The sequence below is a fragment of the Ursus americanus genome, chromosome 25 (assembly GCF_024610735.1).
Source record: "Ursus americanus isolate L20-20 chromosome 25, mUrsAme1.1.p, whole genome shotgun sequence".
Lineage (NCBI taxonomy): Eukaryota > Metazoa > Chordata > Mammalia > Carnivora > Ursidae > Ursus > Ursus americanus.
The window spans coordinates 45,628,918-45,650,884 of record NC_142151.1 but is presented as its reverse complement, the minus strand read 5'-3'; the positions used below and the strand labels follow the sequence as shown (position 1 = coordinate 45,650,884).

General features: G+C 36.8%; 1 protein-coding gene across 1 annotated transcript; it reads left to right on the top strand.

The window, feature by feature from the left end:
* The first annotated feature begins 16,267 nt into the window (after nucleotides 1-16,267).
* Nucleotides 16,268-17,290, top strand: LOC123794602 (olfactory receptor 9K2-like). Its single transcript, XM_045800762.2, has one exon. The coding sequence runs from the start codon at nucleotides 16,328-16,330 to the stop codon at nucleotides 17,288-17,290; it is 963 nt and encodes a 320-aa protein (XP_045656718.2). The 5' UTR covers nucleotides 16,268-16,327.
* The last annotated feature ends 4,677 nt before the right edge of the window (nucleotides 17,291-21,967 follow it).

Genomic DNA, 21,967 nt, shown 5'->3' with positions numbered 1-21,967 from the left:
TAATATCTTATCATTCAAACAAGCTGCAGAGCCGATCCCAGAACCAAGGAGAAGGGCTGATCAGCCAGCCTGCTACAAGGAATGGCAGAGGTATGTATTTATAATTTTAATAAAAGGAAATTAAGAATTGAGTAAATATTTTCTTGTAGCTGAAAGTGTAAATTAATTTTACTTGGAATGTATCAAATTTCTTCCAGAAAGCACTAGGACCCTGTAGACGCCAAAGCTGTGACAGACACAGCATGACATCACGTTGTCCACATCCGCAGCAGTTAATCCAACAGCTGGCATGTGGGGTCTTGCTTCACTTACATGCAGGAGACTTTCCCACCTGGAGACTTCCAAAACAAAGCATGTGTAGTTCAATCACAGAGTTATAATTACAACGAGTTTGATCACTGTAGATTTCTCTTTTTTTAATTTCTTGTAATCATATTTTAACTACAATATAATTTAGGTACATTAGATTAGTTGTGGGTGTACAATGTGATAATTCAGTGTGTAAATATTAGAAAATGATCACCACAATAACTGTAGTTAACATCCATCACCATATAGAATTACAAAATTTTTTCTTTTGACGTGAGAAATGTTAAAATCACTCTCTTAGTAACTTTCAAATATACGGTACAGTATTATTAACTATAGTCACCATGCTGTACTTTATATCCCCAGGACTTATTTATTTTTTAACTGGAAGTTTGTGTCTTTTGGACATTTTCACCCATTTTGCCAACTCCTTATACCCCACCTCTAGCAACCAACAACCTTTTCTCTGTACTTTTGAGCCTTTTTTTGGTTAAGATTCCACATGTAAGTGATATTATATGGTATTTATCTTTCTTAGACTTATTTCACTTACCATAATGCCTTCAAGGTCCATCCATGTTGTTGCAAATGGCAAGATTTCATTTTTTAATGTCTGAATAATATACCATTTTGTGTGTGTACTATATATATATATATATATCTCACATTTTCTTTATCCATTCACCCAATGAAAGACACTTAGGTTGTTTCGCTATCTTGGCTATAGGAAATAAGACTGCAGTGAACATGGTGATGCATATATTTTTCCAATTAGTGCATTTGTATTCTTCAGATAAATACTCAGAAGTGGAATTGCTGGATCATAAGATAATTCTATTTTTAATTTTTTGAGGAATGTCTATACTGTTTTCCGTAGTGGCTGTACCAATTTACATTCTCAACAACAATGCACCAGGGTTCCCTTTCCTCCACATGCTTGCCAACACGTGTTACTTATTGTCTTCTTGATAATAGATATTCTAACAAATATGAAGCGATACCTCATTTTGGTCTTCTTTTTTTTTTTAATTTTATTTATTTACTTGACAGAGAGCACGCAGAAACAGGGGGAGCAGCAGGCAGAGGGAGAGAGAGAAGCAGGCTCCCCACTGAGCAGGGAGCCCAACACAGGGCTCCCCAGGACCCCGGGATCACAACCGGAGCCAAAGGCAGACACTTAACCAACTGAGCCACTCAGGCGCGCTCGTTGTAGTTTTGATTTGTATCTCCCTGATAATTGGTAATGTTGTGCAACTTTCATGCACCTGTTGGCCAACTGTATTTTCATCTTTGGAAATTATGATTTCAGGTCCTCTGCCCATTTTTTAATTGAATTGGTTCTTTTACTGTTGAACTGTATGAGCTTTTTACATATTTTGGATATTAGCCTCTTATCAGATAGACGACCTGCACATACTTTCTCCCAATCAGTAAATTGCCTTTTCATCTTGTTAGTGGTTTTTTTTTGCTGTGCAGAAGCTTTTTAGTTTGTTGTAGTTCTACTTGTTTATTTTTGCTTTTGATGCCTTTGCTTCGAAATTCAAAAAATCAACACCCATGATCCATGGGAAGGAGCTTACTGCATGTTTTTTCTTCTAGGAGCTTTATGGTTTCAGGTCTTACGTTCAAGTCCTTCAGGTCTTGTGTTCAAGTTAATTTTTGTGTCTTGTGTAAAATAATGGTACAGTTTCAGTTTTTTGCATGTGGAAGTCCAGTTTTCCCCACACCATTTATTGAAAGAACTGTCCTCTCCCCGTTGTATTATCTTGGCTCCATTTTCACAATTTAGCTGGTCATATATACGTCAGGTTTTTTTCTTGAAGATGGAATAGAAAATGCTGAGAACTAAGAGAAGCAACCCCTAACAGAATTTGACCTTCAGAGAGTGAGATTATTCTCAAAAAAAGAAAAAAAAAAGGATTAGAAATATCAACTTTCTTCCTTGAACAAGATACAGCCCGTGCAGGCAACTTCATCAATGGTAGAAGAGTTTTTCCATAGCAAATTTAGGTGTAATTGCCATTAGTGACTCTTCAACGTTCAGTGAAAAGCAATGTGTATGCAAAATTAACACTACCTATGGAGGTCCTTAGGTAAATTGATAATTTAAAAAAAACCACTAAAATAACTGCCTTCCTGCTACTTAGGCAGATTGGAAAAGAAGTTTAATTTGGCTAGGAAAATAAAACAGATAGTACTGGACTTATTCTGGCCAATGTATAGGGTAACTTTGCTCATTTCTAGTTATTTCCAACCAATCTTCCTTGCTCAGAGCAATATCATGGGGATGAAAACCCGCACAGATGTTCCCAGCTTTTAGAAATTTTTTATTAAGCCAATTTGCTTTTACGAAGGAGCTGAATCTGTACATGTTTGTGCCACATTAAACAAAATATATCCAAAAAGAATTTTCCCTTTTATGAAAAAAAAAAGGTGAAAAGTGAAAATAGCATTTGGTGTTAGTTTTGCAGCGAGCCGTTTTAGAGGCACAGCCAAGCTCCTTCCCAGAGAGCTACGCTCAGCACCTCAGCATCAAGCCACCGTAGCTTTGAACTTGTCTGAGAGCATCTGTGCTTCCTCTCAATTTATTTTGTGCATCTGCTAGCACTATGTGTCATAAGGTATCAGAAAAGCCTAAGAGGCTATTTTTTGGGTCTGGGAATGCTAAAAAAAAATTTCCGTCAATTAATGGTAATTGCTTCTTTGATTTATGCCATTTTGGCTTAAGAAAGTTTTCATAGGAAACTTGGGATAGGAGGGTTAATCTGCAACTAAAAAATACTTCGTTTTACTGGCCATTGTTCTGGAAGTTTCATTCTATCACAGTACCCAGATTCTTTACTTTAGATTTAATTGAAGCACCCACCAGCTGACAGCAAACTGCAGCTGCACCCAGGGTTTGCTTCTGGAGCCAGAATCCTCCAGAAATCCTGAGCAGTTCTGTACATTCTTGTCTGGATCATACCATTCTATTTATTTTTTAATCTGTTTGCTCATGCTTTATAAATTCTTTTTCTTTGTTTTTAAAGATTTATTTATTTCAGAGAGAGAGTGAGCATGTGCAAGTGGGGGGAGGGGGCAGAGGGAAAGAACGCCCCCCCAGCCGACTCCCCACTGAGCATAGAGCCCAATGACCCATGACCCTGAGATCATAACCTGAGCTGAAACCAAGAGTCAGACGCTTAACCAACTGAGCCACCCAGGAGCCCCTTAAACTCTTTTACTTAGTAATTTTAATATGTTTACAGGAAAGGAAATTTAATAAGTCAAAGAGACTCTAAGGCCTTGAAAAGACTCACTGAAAAAGACAGGGCCTTTGCCATGAGGACATTCACTAGCTATTGCCAGAAACAAAAATAAAATTGATGCATTTTAAAGGACGATAGAACAGATGAGAAAGTGTAGAGGAATATATGTGATTCTCAGAAATATGACTTGAGTTTTAAGAAGAATAATAAACTATTTTCCATATATGAGTATATAGAACATTGATTTTTAAATATCTGTAAAATTATAGTGATCTCATATTTTTTATATGTTAAATGATACAATAATATTTTCTGGAAAAAATATTGCATTTCAGATCATTTGTTTCTAATGTAAGAACAAGTACAGGGCAATAAAAATTTCACAAGGCTGAAAAACCTACTATTCATAAAAGATGATTTATAATTAATTTGTTGTGTCTTAAAAGTTGAAAGGTAAAGATGTGGGGCTCCTGGGTGGCTCAGTCGTTAAGCATCGGCCTTGGGCTCAGGGCGTGATCCTGGGGTTCTGGGATCGAGCCCCACATCAGGCTCCTCCGCTATGAGCCTGCTTCTTCCTCTCCCACTCCCCCTGCTGTGTTCCCTCTCTCACTGGCTGTCTCTCTCTCTGTCAAATAAATAAATAAAATCTTTAAAAAAAAAGAAAGAAAGGTAAAGATGTGACACTTATTTGCTAAACATAGACAAAAGCAATGTGATATAGGCTCAAAGACAAAAACAGCAAAAATATTATTTTCTCAAAAACAACATACAAAAAAGGAATATACATAAAACAAGAAAATACTAAAAATGACAAAAGTGAAGAAGAGTAATAGATGATAACAATGTATGTAAATGAGATATACTGCCCTCATCTTAAGAAAATTACATTTCTGTTGGGGTGGGAGAAACTTGACTTATAAAAACTCGCAGCTATAAGAGATTGCATAGAAAAGTTGCAAATCAAAGCATAAGAAGATATATTATGGGTGATAAACCATATTGTGGATAAAAACAACAGAATTTCCTTCTGTTGAGTGCCAAAAATTTATTCGATTGTTGAAGCAAATTTATAGTATTGTCCTCTATGATTCGATGTCTAAAGATTAAATGTTTGAGAAAATTGTATTATAAATGAGAGAGGATAAACAGCCATAAAGGAGGGTAAATTCCTATACTTAAACACAAGTGTTATAATGCAACTTAGGCTTCTATTACTCACAGATGAAAGCATCAGGATAATTTTTTCATAGTAAAATACAATGAAAAAAGGAACACAGAAAGAACAAAGGTGTTAAAAATAACAAAAGTGAAGAAATAAAGAAAAATAAAAGATCATGACAACTAATATAAATGAGAAAAATCCTCCCCATTTAATAATAAGGTACACTGGTGTACTACTATCATGAACAGTAGTCCTCCCTTGTCTGCAGTTTTGCTTTCTAAGGTTTCTATGACTCCTGATCAACTGCGGATTAGAAGCAGATGGACCTCCTTCTGACTTAAGGTCAGAAGGTCAGAGTACCCTAACATCACAGCACTATGCTACGTCATTCACCTCATTTGACCTTATCACCTAGGCATTTTATCATCTCACATCATCACAAGAAGGGTGATACAGTGCAATAAGATATTTTGAGAGAGAGAGAGACCACAGTCACATAACTTTGATTACAGTATATTATTATAATTCTTCTATTTTATTATTAATTATTGTCATTAATCTCTTATGTGCCTCGTTATAAATCAAACTTTATCATAGGTATGTATGTATAGGAAAAATTGCAGTATATATAGGGTTCAGTACTATCTGCAGTTTCAAACTGAAGGTGAAACCTGTTTGGACTATGGAGTTGATGCCCCCACAGATGGAGGATCCCATCACCAACTGAGCACAGACTTTCTGGGACATGTGCACAGGGTAGAGAGGGCAGCAAATGGCTAAGAATCGATCGAATGCCATGACAGCCAAAAGAAAGCCTTCAGTTGTGACAAACAGAGCAAAGAAGAAAAATTGGGTTGCACAGCCTTTGTAAGAAATCTTTTCATTAGACAGGAGGTTGGCCAATGTTTTGGGGGCAATTGGAGTAGCAGAGATCTAATTAGGACAAGTTTCTAAGGAAGACATGCATGGCGTGAACCTGAAAATTAGAGCCCTAGTGAGAGACAAATGACCTTTTAAGGGATCAAAGAATCAAAATTCAAGGAGCACAGATCCAGATAGAATCCCAAATAGTGTCCCCTCTGTAGGGTTAAAGCAAGGGGTTTTATGAGGAAAAAAGAAGGGGGGAAATTACATGAGTTGAAGAAAAGACAAACATTATTTTCTGTAAGTGTGAACAAGCTATGCTACCCCAGGTTGCACACTGATTGACTCCTGATTCTGTCTCAGAAAGTCCACAGTCGTCGTCTTGTGATCAGGATGTGATCAGTCTCCTGCTGACTTCCCACACAATTGCTTAACACCACTGCCATTTTGCTTCGTTCAAAGTATGGCCCAGTTCAAACACAGATGGGTAAGGCAGTCTCTCCACAGTGGCCACTCCAGCCCCATTTTTAAAAAGACTTATTTATTTATTTGAGAGAGAGAGAAAGAGCAGGCAGGGGGAGGAGCAGAGGGAAAGGGACAAGCAACATCTGCGCTGAGCATGGAGCCTGACACAGGGCTCAATCCCAGGACATCATGACCTGAGCTGAAACCAAGAGTCCGTCGCTTTAACCAACTGAGCCAACCAAGCACCCTTCCAGCCCCATTTAAAAATGGCTCCATCATATCAATTTTTCACAATGGACATTTGAAGTCTGGAGTTCATCTTTTTTTAAGTTTTTATTTAAAGTCCAGTTAGTTAACATACAGTGTAATATTAGTTCAGGTGTGCAATATATCAATTGAACACTTCCGTACAACACCTGGTGCTCCGCACAGGTGCCCTCCTTAATCCCCATCCCCTATTTCACACATCCCCCTACCCACCTCCCCTCTGGTAACAATCAGTTTGTTCGCTGGAGTAAAGAATCTGTTTCTTGGTTTGCCTCTTTTTGTTTTTCATCAGAAGTCCATCTTAACGACAACTGTCCTGCTGATATTTCCCATGTGTATCAGCAGGAACACTAGGAATGAGGGGCTCTAGCTCTGGAGGGGTTCTGAGCCTTGGAAGAATGAACTCAGTCGCTTCGGAGTAATTTAAGCTCACTCTTCAGAGCTGAGATGTAGGTGGAACTGCAGAGATGGTAAAAATGAAAGAAATGGGTGATCAGGATACTTGCTTTTAGTAAAAATAAGTAAAGTAAGCATGGAAACGTTTTCATTTCATCATATTGTTCCCAGTATTTTACAAAACATCTAAAACATTGTCGGGGTTAATGCAGAGCATGAAATCAGCCCTAATACCCGGCTTGCTAAAACGTCACACGGATGCCACTGAGGGCAGGAAAGCTTTCGGAGAAGAGCGTTGGCACCTGGAAGGCGGAGGCCTACGTGACCACTCTGCCTTTGGAATGCCGTGGGGAGTTGCCTTCTGGAAACTTTCCTAGCCCGAAGAGCCACCCCGTGATCTTAAGAGATGTAGGCATTGTCCCTTAGGCTATGTTTAGCAGAACTCGTAGAGCACGCCCAAATTAGCATATTGTCTCTTTCCCATAAACAGATCCTCCCGGTTTTCAGTTAAGACCACGTGTCAACATCCTGTGCGTGAGGAACAGTGATAAGGATTTGTGATTATCCTGAAGGGCCAATAAAAGGGGGAGCAAAGAAGAGGAAAGGGTCTTCACCTCTGAGCGTTGACCACCCCCTTGCCTTCTTCTCTCTTTCAAGGCAAAGTTTGGAAAAATCTTCCGTCCATCGCTACGAGGATTGCTGGCCATTCCCGGCAACACATAAAGCATAGATTATTATTTTTATTTCTTAAAAATCTTCCTAATGAAGAGTTAAATGTGATTGGTTAATCTTTTTAGATATACTTATTTGCAAATAATGCAGAGTTACCCTCTAAGTGTGCTTTGGGGTCATGGGATACTAAGAAAATGTCTGGAAATACGAGCTTGTTTGTTCTTCTTTAATTGATAGTTGGTTTACTGCCATTGAAAATTGCCTCCTTTAGTGGAAGATAGTCCTCACACATTATCCTCCATCTAAAATTTCTTTTGGAGTAAAAATTCACTCAATTGATGTCCTCATTTTATTTTTTAATGATTACTCAGTTTCTTAATCTACCATTAAAAAAAAACACACAAAAAATGGTATCTGTCTTCTATCAGGAGAAAGTCTTCAGATCCTGACAAAACCATCATTCTTTTACACATTAACCTCATTCTTATTTATTTTTATTCCTATGGTGACATACATTCTTAATGACACAGCTTATCTGCTAAAAACAGAAGTGATTCTTGCTTCTTTTTCTGCAGTACAAAGAATCAGACTTACTATTTCCCGTCCTTTCCTCTTGCCTTCATTCCTTCCTTCTTTCCCTTTTTTTCTTCTGTTTGGATTTTGCAGATTGGAACGCAGATGGAGAATTCTAAGATAACGGGCAGAATTTTTCTGTCTTTCCAGAAATAGACAAATCTCATCAGAAATACAAAGATCTGTGTATATAAAGGATAGAAGACACACAAGACAGTTTAAAGATGGGTGTAAGTTAAAAAAAAAAAGCAAGAAACGTGCATTTAAACAAGCTTGCGCTGTATTTATTTAGGCTTATGCCCTTACACCTTTAAATGTCTGTAGTGAAATATAGTAGAGAAAGAACCTGATTTTAATTATAACATATGAATGGGGAAATTGAAACAAAAGCAGATTTAAAAGGCTTATTTAGAGTCATGAAATTAAGCAGCACAGTGGTTTACTATTCAATAATCTATCATAATGCCCTGGAGGGTATCATGCTAAGTGTAATAAGGCAGTCTGAGAAAGACAAATACCATAAATTCCACTCATTGACGGAATCTAAAAAAAAAACTGAATAAACAAAAAGCAGAATCAGACATATAAATACACAGAAGGGAAAGGGCAAAAGTTTTAGCAAAATGGGTGAAGGGGAGAGGGAGATACAGGCCTTCAGGTATAGAATGGCAAGTCACGGGGTTAAAAAGCACAGTACAAAGAATACAGCCAATGGTACTGTAATAGCAGCATAACAGTGAGATGGTAGCTACCCTTGTGGGGAACATGGCATAATGTATCAACTTAGGTCACTAAGATGTACACCGGAAACCATGCGTCAACTTTCCCAAATAAAACATTTTTAATTAAATAATCTAACAAACTATAAAAGACAACTGGCCTATGGTAAGTCAAAAATTCACATGCAATGGAAAGTCTTTTATAATTTTATAATTATAAAAATTAATAAATCTGTATATATATAATTTTTATAATTAAATTATACATGATATAAATTATACAATGTCTCAATGTCTCTTGTAGTTTCTGTTCTTGTCATTACTGTGGTCTCACTGATTGTGACATTCTTTTAAGACAGGTTGGGACTATGCAAGTCTGGTAGAGTCAGTTTGGTCCAGTGTCTATGACAGCTATTTTCTTTAATATAGTAAATGTTAACAGAAATGTTGACTGATTTTAAGAGGCAGAGGAATGGTCAAAATAGCCTCCAGTAGGGCCTATCAACTATAAAAATGCATGTTTTCTTTAATTCATATTTGTGCATAATCAGGTTTCTGGTTGCAAAAAAATTTTTTTGAAAAAAAAGAGTTGTAACTATCTAAAAGAGGAGTGTTGAGAATAAATGAATTAAATATAAAACATGGTCTCAAGAATGAACCCACTTCTTACCTTATAAACCCTCTACGATAATGTGAAATCCAGTACATTCATGAAGAAACAAGAGTATGAAAGCAAGCACACCTTTGTTTAACAGGAAGTCTTTCTGCAACGTGGATGGCATCTCTTTCCTGATCAGATCAGACTCCCAACTGCTAAGATGAACAAGTACTAACAGCAACAATTGTAGTTTGTCTCTCTCTTTCTGGGTTTATTTTTTTCCTTTTTCTTTTTTTTTTTTTTTTTAGTTCACTGTACTTTTTCATTGATTAAATCAATGACCAGACCTGGGACGGGGCCTGGGAGAAATTCTCTCATGAGGAGGGAAACGAGAGTGGTGTGCATTCCCTCTGCAAGAACTAACGGGGGACTAAGATCTTTCTCACCAGTAATGTACTTCGTATCAGGATGCAAAAGAAAAGTGAGAGAAGAAATGATTCATTAGAAACTCACCAGGCCTTTAGAAAGGTAGAAGGGTTGTAAGGAGAATGTGAAAACTAACCTACTCATTGAACAAAATTTTGAAAATACATTTGGATGAGAGGTGCTGGATTCTTCTAACTTCCTGAGCTACGCAGAGGGAAATTCACTGTTTTTCATCGGAGTCGATAACAACCCTGACTTTTAGAAACTCATTTCTTATCTCTACCGTTAATACATCATGCTTGTATTAGAAGAAATTTTACACGGAGAATAAACAGTCTGTTGAAGAGTTAGGGTGGGAGGGGATTTTGAAGTAACAGCGACTGGCCAGAGCGGGCAGTCTTACCTCCATCCATGATGTCAAAGCATGAGGAGAGGTGCTGTTACAGATCCCAGAAGCCTGGGAATTCCCTCAAGCGTGAGAACCATGGTGGGGCTTGGCCACCTGTGTTAGAACCAAAACGAGAAACCCCCGAGGAGCATACTGAGAGAGAAACTTCTTCTCGCACATCCTCAGCACTGCTATTAGTGGGGAAACAGCGTCTCCGGGATCCTAGAGATCCTTCCCACTCTATCCTGATGATATTTCCCTCTAGCTAGGACAACTTTCTTTGGTATTTCTTATGGCACAAAGCTGGCGTAAGGCATTCTCTTACTTTTCCTTTCTCTGAAAATTCCTTATTTTGCCTTCAATTCTGAAGCCTGTTCTTCTGAACATGCATGTTGGTTTGGTCTCCCGCCCTCCCATCTTTAAGCACTTTAAAGTTGTTGTTCAATTGTCTCTGGTTTGAATTGTTTCTGACAACAAGTGTATGCTTTAACTTTGATTTGCTTGTGTGTGATGTCTCTCCCCCCCCCATCTTGCTACTTTGACAATGTCCCTTTGTCACTCATCTTCAGAATTTTATTCTGACGTGCTTTATTTGGTTTCTTTCTGTCTATCCTGCTTGGGATTTTGTCCATTTTCTTGCATCTGTGTGGTTAGATTTGTCATCAAATACGAAAAAAAAAATTGCCCATTATAGTTACATTATTTTTCTGGCCCCTCTTCTTCCAGTTACATGGGTAATATTTTCTCAGTTGTCACTGAATGCCTGTTCATTATTTTTCCTTTTTAACTCAATCTTAGGTTTTCCTATGTATTCAAGTTTAAAATCTACTCCCCCTGGTTTGTTTCCTGTTCTCAGGAATTGCACTCATTCACTGCTTATTGTACAATCTCTAAAAATAGTTGGTTCATAAATTTTCTCCAGTGTTTAGTTTTTTGTCACAGAAGACAAACCTTGTAGGTGTTGATCTTTCATGAGTAGATAAGGAAACATCTTAAATTCATTATTTTTTAAATACTAAATGACATTTACATTTGTGCTGTAAACACACATTTCAGTGATATATCATTATTCTTTATATATTGACATATTTCATTTTTTTAATTTTCTCTTTAAAACTTTTGAAGTTAAATTGATAAGAGATTTATTTATAATTTTTATTTTAATTTCTGTATGAGGCTTATGACAGACTCACAAATAGAGCTAGGAACTATTGCGTTTATGATGATTCTTGTTTATGTAAGAATGATCTTCTTTCTTTTTTTTTAAGATTTATTTATTTATTTTAGAGAGAGAGAGAAAGAGAGAGCAAGTACATAAGTGGGGGGGCAGAGAGAGAGGGTGAGAGTGAATCTCAAGCAGACTCCCCCACTGAGCATGGAGCCCTATGTGGGGCTCAATCTCATGACCCTGAGATCATGACCTCAGCGGAAATCAAGAGTCAGACGCTTAACCAACTGAGCCATCCAGGTTCCCCAATCTTGTTTCTTTCTTAAATGGTTGGTAGTAAACAATAGTAAAGTGAACTAGAAAAGAATCTTTCTTTCTTCGTGGGAAAATTATTATTAAGATTTAATTTCTATAGTAGACATTTTAAATTTATATTTCTCCTTTATACATCATGTTGACCTATTTAAAATATTTTTATTTTAAAAAATTATCAATTTTTGGTTAAAATGTTGTTTATTATACAGTTGAACCCCTGAGCAGGGGTTAGGAACAGAGAACAACCATGTAGTTGAAAATCTGCATATAATTCTTGATTCCCTAAAAACGTAACTACTAAGAGCTTGCTGTTGACCAGAAGCCTTACTGATAATATAGTTTATTAATGTATATTTTGTCTGTTATATGTATTATATTTTGTTTTCTTACTGAAGTAATCTACAGAAAAGAAAACGTTATTAAGAAAATCATAAGGAAGAGGGAGTACATTTACAGCACTGTGCTGTGTTTACTGAAAAAATCTGCATTGAAGTGGACCCATGCAGTTCAAACCCATATTGTTCAACGGTCAACTATATATGTATATATATATATATATATATATATATATATATATATATATATATGTGTGTGTGTGTACATATATATATATATATTAATATCAGAAGTATCTGTAGTGCTATCTCCTTTTCATTCCCGATACTTGTTATTAATTTTGCTGTTTTTCCACTGTTATATTGGCTAGGGCTTTACACATCTTACTAGTCTTTCCAAGAATCAATATTAAGCTATGTGATCACCTCACACCTGTCGGAATGGGTAAAATGAAAAGCAAGAAACAACAAGTATCGATGAGGATGTGGAGAAAAAGGAACCCTCGTGCACTGTTGGTGGGAATGCAAACTGGTGCAGCCACTGTAGAAAACAGTATGGAGGTTCCTCAAAAAGTTAAAAATAGAACTACCCTATAACCCAGTAATTGCAACACTGGGTATTTACCCAAAAAAATACAAAAACACTAGTTCAAAGGGATACATGCACCCCTACATTTATTGCATCATTATTTACAATAGCCAAATTATGGTAGTGGCCCAGGTGTCCATCGATAGATGAATGGATAAAGAAGATGTGGTCTATGTTCACAATGGAATATTACTCAGCCATTTCAAAAAGAATGAAATCTTGCCATTTGCAGCAACATGGATAAAATTAGAGAGCATAATGCTAAGTGAAGTCAGTCAGTCAGAGAAAGACAAATCTGTGATTTCACTCATATGCGGAATTTAAGAAACGAAACTAATGAGCAAAGCAAAAGAGAAAGAGACAAAGCAAGAAAGAGATTCTTAACTATAGAGAACAAACTGATGTTTAGCAGAGGGGAGGTGGGTGGGAAGATGGGGGGAATAAAGGATAGGCTTACAGAATACAGTAATCATGATAAGCAGCGAGTAAGGTATACGATTGAGAAATCACTATATTGTGCACCTGAAACTAATGTAACTGTGTATAACACTGTATGTTAACTATACTGGAATTAAAGTTAAAAACTTAGTAAAAAATACTAGAATGGCCAGTAGAAAAAAATGTTAAGCCATGTGAATATTCTATATTATCCATATTTTTTCTTTTTCATGAATTTTTATGTATATTATTTATTTCTTTTATTTTTTTTGTTTTGACTTGCTGTTTTCTCTTTCACTATATTAAAATAGAAGATTAATGTAGACATTCCTGTTTTACTTGTTTATAATATTCACCTATAATGCTTTGTATATATCCAAGTACTTATTTTTCTGTATTGCAGAAGTTTAGATATAATTTATTATTTAGTTCAAACTAAGTCAACATTTAATTTGATTTCTTTTTGATCCATTGAGTTTTGGGAAGTATTTTTAATGTCCATGCCCACAGAGTCTTCTGAATTAGTCATGAAACTGTTCCTGATTTCTCTATCAAGCTGACCACTATTGAAGAACACACACAGAACGATTTCAGTCATCGAATCTGTTGAGGATTTCTTTATGTCCCATCTATTATGAATGACAGTAAGTGTCCTTATATATTTTAAGCACTGGACTATTTTTATTGCTAATACCAGTGTGGGAAGTTTAAGGATAAGAAAACATATATTGGATTCTGGTACGTTTTATAGAGTGGATAGCCAAGCTCTACCCCATGTGCTTTCTAATTGGAATTGTTGGAAAGTTCAAATGTCTCCTGCTACTAGGGTTCTTGGCACAAATTTTGCTCTACCAATGAAATCCACACAAACTCAGAATTTGAAAGGACACACGTGAGTTGGGCATCAATTTTCTGTTCCTTTCAACATTTTCTACCAAGGAAATGTCATCTTAGGAAGGTTGTGTAAACATGTGGGCTATTTTCTGCAGCATCGTTGATTCCCCAACCTCCTAGAGAAGCCATTTTGATGGATGAGGAAGGAGTCACCTTCTTGCTTCCATGTATCTGATCCTTAGACCACAGTTAAGATGCTGTATTTTTAAACTGTATCCACTGGTAGCTTATCTTTGTGAATTTTACTATTTTGCTCTAAGGGTCATTATAAGAGTGTCCCCCAGAAATTCCTCCAACCATTCCAAATTTGATAGGCCTCAATTCACCTTAATTAGTATTTTCCTGTTTAAAATACTCAAACTGTTTACTCTTCCTACACTTACCAAGCTTTTACTAATGCTGCATTATAATAAGGAAAAGCTCTGGCTCCAAATACTTTGTTATTTACAAATTTTAAAAAATCCATATGAATTATAGAAATAATTTTTAATTAAAAAAGAGATTTTCTAAAGATACAATTATAATTAAGTTATGGATATATTTGGGGGAAATGGCATCTTTAATATGAGTTTCATTAGAGTATTATGTCTCTGGTTTTACCATAGTCTTTTAGTCACACATAATTATTGAGGATTTTTAAATACAGATCACGATCTTTCATATATATTCTATGAATTTTTAAAATGATTTTTTGAATATTATAATTTCTTCCATTATATTTTCTATTTAGTATTTAAACATAAGAAAGCATAGAATTAGCAGAACATTATCTGACTTTGTGACTTAGAGGGCATTTGTCATTTCATGAAATATGTCTACATCAGGAAATACAGGTAACATAATTTGGAGTTAATTTCCATTTTTTAAAGCATAATAAATATAATTTATTACATGGTTTAATATATTCGTTCATCTAAAAGTTATATACCACAAGTGTTTAAAGCTGTTTCCTTCTGCCTACCATTATGTATGCTATGGCAATTACAAGAAAGTTTTTCTTTATCAGTGAAGAAAATGAAGTCCAGAGAAATTTCCCAAAGGTCACACACAACCAGAGAAGGAAAGTTCCTTGTATTTGGACTATTATTAGGTTATTTGCTTATTTCTGAGGTTACTGCAGTCCTCATGGACAACAGCCCTTGAGCCTGCACTTATATCTCCATAATTGACTTTATGATTACTCCTCTCCCAGTGGAATCCATCACAGTGGATGAAGAAAACCTCAGTGTTGAAAAATCCTGAAGAAAGTGTCAGAAGTGAAATGAGGAAGACCATCACAAACAGTCACCGCTGATGCTCTCCCAAGTGATCATGGACTCCGGAGACCCACGGTTGTTATGGTCCTTAAATATCCATGGTTATCCCACTATCCTTATTTTAAGATGTATAAGGCATAATAGAAGTCAAGAAAGGAACTCTGCTCTATATATATATATTCCCGAAGTTTACCTGTCCTGACTAGAGAGTGAGAGCCCTCGAACTGACGCAGCTTTGATAAAAAGTCATTCATTGTCTTGTAAGGATTAGAATGTTCAGCAGCTTCTATCTCTGCTTCAAAGAAAAAGGCTAACCAAATATGGAATATATTAAATTACATAACTACTAATGGAAATAAAATATATACAATGAGGCATAACAATGCATTTGTTTGGGGGGAATAACCTTGACCTGAGAAAATGAACATATATTTGGAAAGAGCTTTAAAAATGTTATATAAGCTTAGTGATTGTTTTGATGTTATTAATTTTAACCTAACAATAACTTCTCATTTTTTCTTCTGTTTCAAAGATGACAGTGTAATAATGGAAACCAAATAGATGGAGGTAAAACAAGGTAAAAATATTTCTAATATAGTTGTTACCGTTGTTTAATGATTCAAACACTGACAGGCAATCTTAACGGCTACAGCATTATCACACCGATTATATGTATTTCTCATATTTTAGGTTATATGTAATAATCTTATTTTAGGTAAAGATGATTATTTAACTATAAATATATTAGGAATAGAAATTCAAAATGTGACTAAAATGAAAAAATATATTATGTTACTTTCTTGGTAAATACTCAGCAAAAATATGATTTATTATTATTTTTTAAGATGTTATTTATTTATTTGAGGGACGGGAAGAGCAGACGGAGAGGGGGAAGTAGGTTCCGCACTGAGCAGGGAGCCCAGTGAGGGCCTCCTAGGACCTCAAGATCATAACCTGAGCTGAAGGCAGCACTTAACCCACTGAGCCACCCGGGCACCCCCAAAATTATGATTTAAATACAGTAACCCCTTAACTCTTTCACTGCTTCATAAAATAACCATCTCATGGACCTAGTATTATCTAATCCAAATTCCTGATTCTTCATAATATTAAAATCATTTTATATGCAATATTTAATTAAGATGTAAATAATTTATTCTACATTAAAGAAACTATATATTACTAGAAACAAAGCCCATATTTCATTTACTTATTTTACCTTGTGCCTCTCAGCAGGTTTCTGCCATGGGTGAGAGGGGGACAAGCAATCACTCAGAAGTGACTGACTTCATTCTTGTAGGCTTCAGGGTCCGCCCAGAGCTCCACACTCTCCTCTTCCTGCTCTTCCTGCTTGTGTATGCCATGATCCTTCTAGGGAATGTTGGCATGATGACCATTATTATGACTGATCCACGGCTGAACACACCAATGTATTTCTTCCTAGGCAACCTCTCCTTCATTGACCTCTTCTATTCTTCTGTTATTGCCCCCAAGGCCATGATCAACTTCTGGTCTGAGAGCAAGTCCATCTCCTTTGCAGGCTGTGTGACCCAGCTCTTTCTCTTTGCCCTCTTCATTGTGGCTGAGGGATTTCTCCTGGCAGCCATGGCTTATGACCGCTTCATTGCCATCTGCAACCCCCTCCTCTACTCTGTCCAGATGTCAACTCGTCTCTGCATTCAGTTGGTGGCTGGATCCTATTTTTGTGGCTGCATCAGCTCAATTCTTTTGACCAGCGTGACGTTTACTTTGTCCTTTTGTGCTTCTCGAGCCATCGACCACTTTTACTGTGATGACCGTCCACTTCAAAGGATTTCTTGCTCTGATCTCTATTTTCATAAGATAGTTTCCTTTTTCTTATGCAGCATTATTATTTTGCCTACCATAATTGTCATTATTGTGTCCTATATGTATATTGTGTCCACGGTTCTAAAGATAAAATCCACTGAGGGACGTAAGAAAGCCTTCTCCACTTGCAGCTCCCACCTAGGAGTCGTGGGTGTGTTGTACGGTGCCATCATTTTTATGTATTTCATCCCTGACAGGTTTCCTGAGCTGAGTAAAGTGGCTTCTCTGTGTTACACCTTAGTCACGCCCATGTTGAATCCCTTGATTTACTCCCTGAGAAACAAAGATGTCAGAGAGGCTCTGAGAAAGATCCTGGGGAAAAAAATATTTTTATTTAATTCTATCTTAACAGTGATATAACTGAAAGGCCTGGACATTATGACAACTTAGGAAGGCATTGATGGAAAGAATGCACACATGATTTTGAAATATTTAATTCTAGAAAGTTTATTTGTTTGAATCCCATGTACTTACAGCTGAAGAATACATTTGCGGATGGTGTTTTTCCTGACTGTTGATTTTGGAGTGGAATGGCTTTCTCCGACTTCATCTTCATTTGGGTAAAGATAATGATTGCCGTGTACTTCGATTTTAGGGAAAATATATTCCAAGCTTGCTACTGGCATTGTAAAGATGATGTTGGGATGTATTATTTATCTTGAGTCAGTAACAAGTGTTATATAATGTGTGTAATTGGTAGATATAACAAAATCTGACGTAATAAGACAGAATAAAATCTCAGATTTACTGAAGAATCTTTTTGAGTTCTGGATGAGAGAAACAGATACTCTAGAGCATACAGAGTCATAAGGGTGACATGTGAGGCACTCAATTATCCAGAGGCTGAAAGATTGACACACTTATTTAATGGTTTCTCTGGCTTAGGTCAATTATTCTTGTAAATCCTCCCTTTTCACAAGAAAACTGCAATGAAAATGAACCAAAAATAAAGATAATTCATTTTTTGTTACATATGGCTTAGTGAGAATTAATTCATCATATTGCATATTGATAATTATGAATTTTTGATGCACTCTTTGCCCTATGACATTCCCTATGTATAAATAGTTTCAGTACTTAGTTCACCATGAAATCAGAGGAAAATAGCTGACTAGAGGATTAAAATGCCATATGGAAACCCAGTGAAAAAGACGTTTATAGAAAACACAAAAAGAGTGCAACCTCTTAAGGCGAGTGGTCCTAATGGTCAGGGAACACTTCCTAAGCACATTTTAAAAATAAATAGCATTAAGCAACATGAAATAAACAGGCTTCTATGCAAAGGGAGAAAATAACTATATGGTGAACTTCATGAAGTTTATAAATGATTTGTAATGCACAAGACAAGGAGTGAGGGATGAGCCTTAAAAGGAAACCTATGGAAATCATGCAGATCTCTATGTCAAGCCAAGGAAATAGACCTTCATTCTGTAGGCAGGGGGTAGGCATTGGGAGTTTTTAGGAAGATACTATTGTGTTCAAACTGGCCTTTTACAAAAATCATACTTGTGGCTTTGTGTAAATGTTCACAAGGAGAAGATGGTAGTCCCAGAAAGTGTGTGATCACCCAAGTAAGAGGTTATGATGACTTTACCAAAGGCAGTCTTATTAGAGACAGTAAAGAAGAGACTATCTTTAAAATGGCAGGTGAAGTAAGCTGAATATTGACTGATGGATGATAAAAAGTAATGAGGTAGAAAAATAATGACTCTAATGTTTGAGCATCTCTGACTCAATGCTACCTTGTAAATGAGGAAGAAAATATAAGGGTAATAATAGTTCATGGTTAACTTAAGAGTTAAGAAAATAGGGGGGCGCCTGGGTGGCAGAGTCGTTCAGCGTCTGCCTTCGGCTCAGGGCGTGATCCCAGCGTTCTGAGATCGAGCCCCACATCAGGCTCCTCCGCTAGGAGCCTGCTTCTTCCTCTCCCACTCCCCCTGCTTGTGTTCCCTCTCTCGCTGGCTGTCTCTATCTCTGTCGAATAAATAAATAAAATCTTTAGAAAAAAAAAAGAGTTAAGAAAATAGGCTCAGGTGCCATACTGAGCTTTCAAATTCTGTGTTTGCCAATGCAGCTTTGGGCAAGTTACATACTATCTCCCCACTGTTATTTCCTCCTGTAAAATGGAGTACATAACAGTATCTACATCTCGGAGTCACTTGAATGATTACATTACATAAATTTCATATAAATTTGTTAAATCCACATATTTAATAGCTGTCAGATTTGTCCATTCCTCCTGCTTTCTACACTATTGATGTTAAGTCTGAGAGAGGAAGACAGTAACTTTCTCGGCCCTTGTCCCTTCACACTCTGCCATGAGGCACTCCCAAGTGTCCAAGAGTATCTGTTCTCGTTTCCACAGACAGAGCTTGAGAAACTGCCTACTACTTTGTCATTTCGATCTTTACCTTTCTCCCTGGAGAGAACTAATGGGAAAGATTGTAAAACGACCAAAAAGGCAACAGAGCCTCCAATGAAATGCAAAATAAGATCTTATCATCAGATGTGACATCTGTTCATCTCTCTACCTACGTCTTTCTTAAGAACGCTTTCTTATCTATCCATAGAATTTGTTTCTCAGAGTCCATAGAAACAAATTAAGAACCTTTCTTATTCTTAAACAAATGTCATTTCTTTCATTCACATTAAAAATACAGATTACTGGGGAAAACAGGGGACTCACTAAGTAGAAAAACTTCATGAAGTGCTCGCTTTGCTAAGGTTGTGTCTTGTTGCATTCCTGAGATGAAGCAGAAACATGTGTAGGCTGAAAGAGGCATGTTTTACTAACCCTCCCCTGGGAATAAAATGCAGAGGCCCTCAGGCAACTCCTGAGTCCTATAATGGAATAAGCCTGAAATGAAAGAGGCTCCTAACTCTTTAAACCTTTGTCCATTGGATATTAGTAATCCTTTATCAAACTGAGAAAAAAGACCCTGACAAGAGTGTGGACTGTCAAGGGGAACAATGTTCCTCTATCTGCACCACGTGCTGTCCCCCCCACAACCACCATTGGACACACATACACGTAACATCAAATATTACCTCTCTCTCTCTCTCTCTCTCTCTCTCTCGCTCACTCTCACAAACACACACACACACACACACACCAGGATGTCTTTGGGAGGAATGCCGAGAAAGATCACTGGGTGTATCGTTCCCTAGAACAATACATACCCAGTGTCCTCCAGCTGACTCAGAGAAGAATCCGCAGGCTAAGCTAGGAGCGAACAGACCTCACCAGGAGAAGATGTGTACAGTAGTTTTTCAACGCTGACTTTTTTTTTCTTTTCCTGGTGTAAAGAAATTTCTGTATTACTACAGGAATTGCATTCAGGTATATTCTGTTCTCACTCCTGTTAGGAAATTACTCTCCTCATTTTACTTTTCATTCAAGGTGGATGCATGTGCTGTACAGTGTAAGTTGTGAAAACAGGGATATATTGAAGAAGAAGAAGAAGAAGAATATCTAGCATGTTAATATAAATTAATCAAAATACATACACAAATGTATAAATATATATGTGTGTGTGTGTATAGTTCCTTCAATTTGATATATGAATTATAGGACTGTTCATAAACTGGTCAAAGTTGTAGGACAAGTCATGTGCAGAATCATTCCAGTAATATATAGCTAATATTTTGATTTTGTAATTACATGATTTAAAACCACACTTGTCTAAAACATCATGCACAAAAGGAACTTCTTCAAACTCATCTAATGACCTTCCATTGAATTTATAACTATAGCTGATTTTTGTGTCAATAACTAGTGAAGTTTTCTTAATTTAAATGATAGTATTAAGAAAACAGAAACATAAACGATAGTGTGAATGGTGGTGAATCCTCACACAACTACTGCTACGCTAACGATTATATTAAAAGTTTATAGCCTACTTGTATAATTGAGATTTTTATATGATAAATATCTTCTAAGCCTTCAGTAGTTTCCTGTTTTTAGGCCAAAATTAAATCTCGAATCCCCCCCCCAAAAAAAGACATTTCTGAGTGATTGCTTTTAAATGTAAGCCCATGAATCTAAAAGAAGATCTGCCCAATTCTTTTCTCAACCACTGTATTGAGAAACAGTTATTGTAAAATAAATGCTGTTCAGTCAGACGATACATATCTGAGTTGCGGCAGTTTTACACATCACTGAAACCCTCACCACAAGAAGATACAGATTTTGTTTGTTACTTTTTTTTTTAATTCATTTAAGTAATCTCTACACGTTAGAAAGTGCTTGAACTCATGACCCTGAAATCAAGAGTCACCTGCTCTTCTGACTAAGACAGCCAGGTGGCCCAAGATATAGAACTTTTCCATCATCTATAAAAGATTTATCATGCCCCTAGTTAGATCACGTCTCCTTCCAACCCCCTTCCCAGATAACCAGTGATCTGATTTTTTTTTTTTGCACCTCCATCTATCTATCATCTATCTATCTACCTATCTATTGAATCTGCATATAATATGCACTCTTTTCTGGCAGGCTTACTTTGAGTAAAATGCATTTGAAATGTCTTCACTTTGTCATGTGTGTAAGTCATTTTTCTTTTGAATGCTCAGTAGCATTCCATTTCCCATTGAACACTTATACCAAATTTTGTTTATGCACTCTTAAACCGATGGGCAGTTGAGGTGTTTTCACCTTTTAGATAATGTGAATAGAGCCCATAGGAACATGCACGCATCTGTATTGGAGCCAGAGCCCACTCCCACAACTGCCCTCCCCTTTTCAGCCTAGCATGATAGAAAGTACACAGGCAAGTGTACACAAGAGCACAGGGGCTCCTCTTCCCCTAGATCCCAGGCATGGGCTACCAAATCACCTTGAGAGTGGCAGGCCCAAGACATTTCTTATTTCCTCCAGCTCCAAGCTGCAGAAGCTCTACTCAAGACAAGAGTGGCTACAGTGTCTGGAGATCTCTTCCTCTACCCAAGACCCATTCATAGGCTAGAAGCTCTACCCCAGGTACAATAGTCCAAGACTAATGGGGCCCCAATTTCAGTTGCTCCAGGTCAAAGGATAGA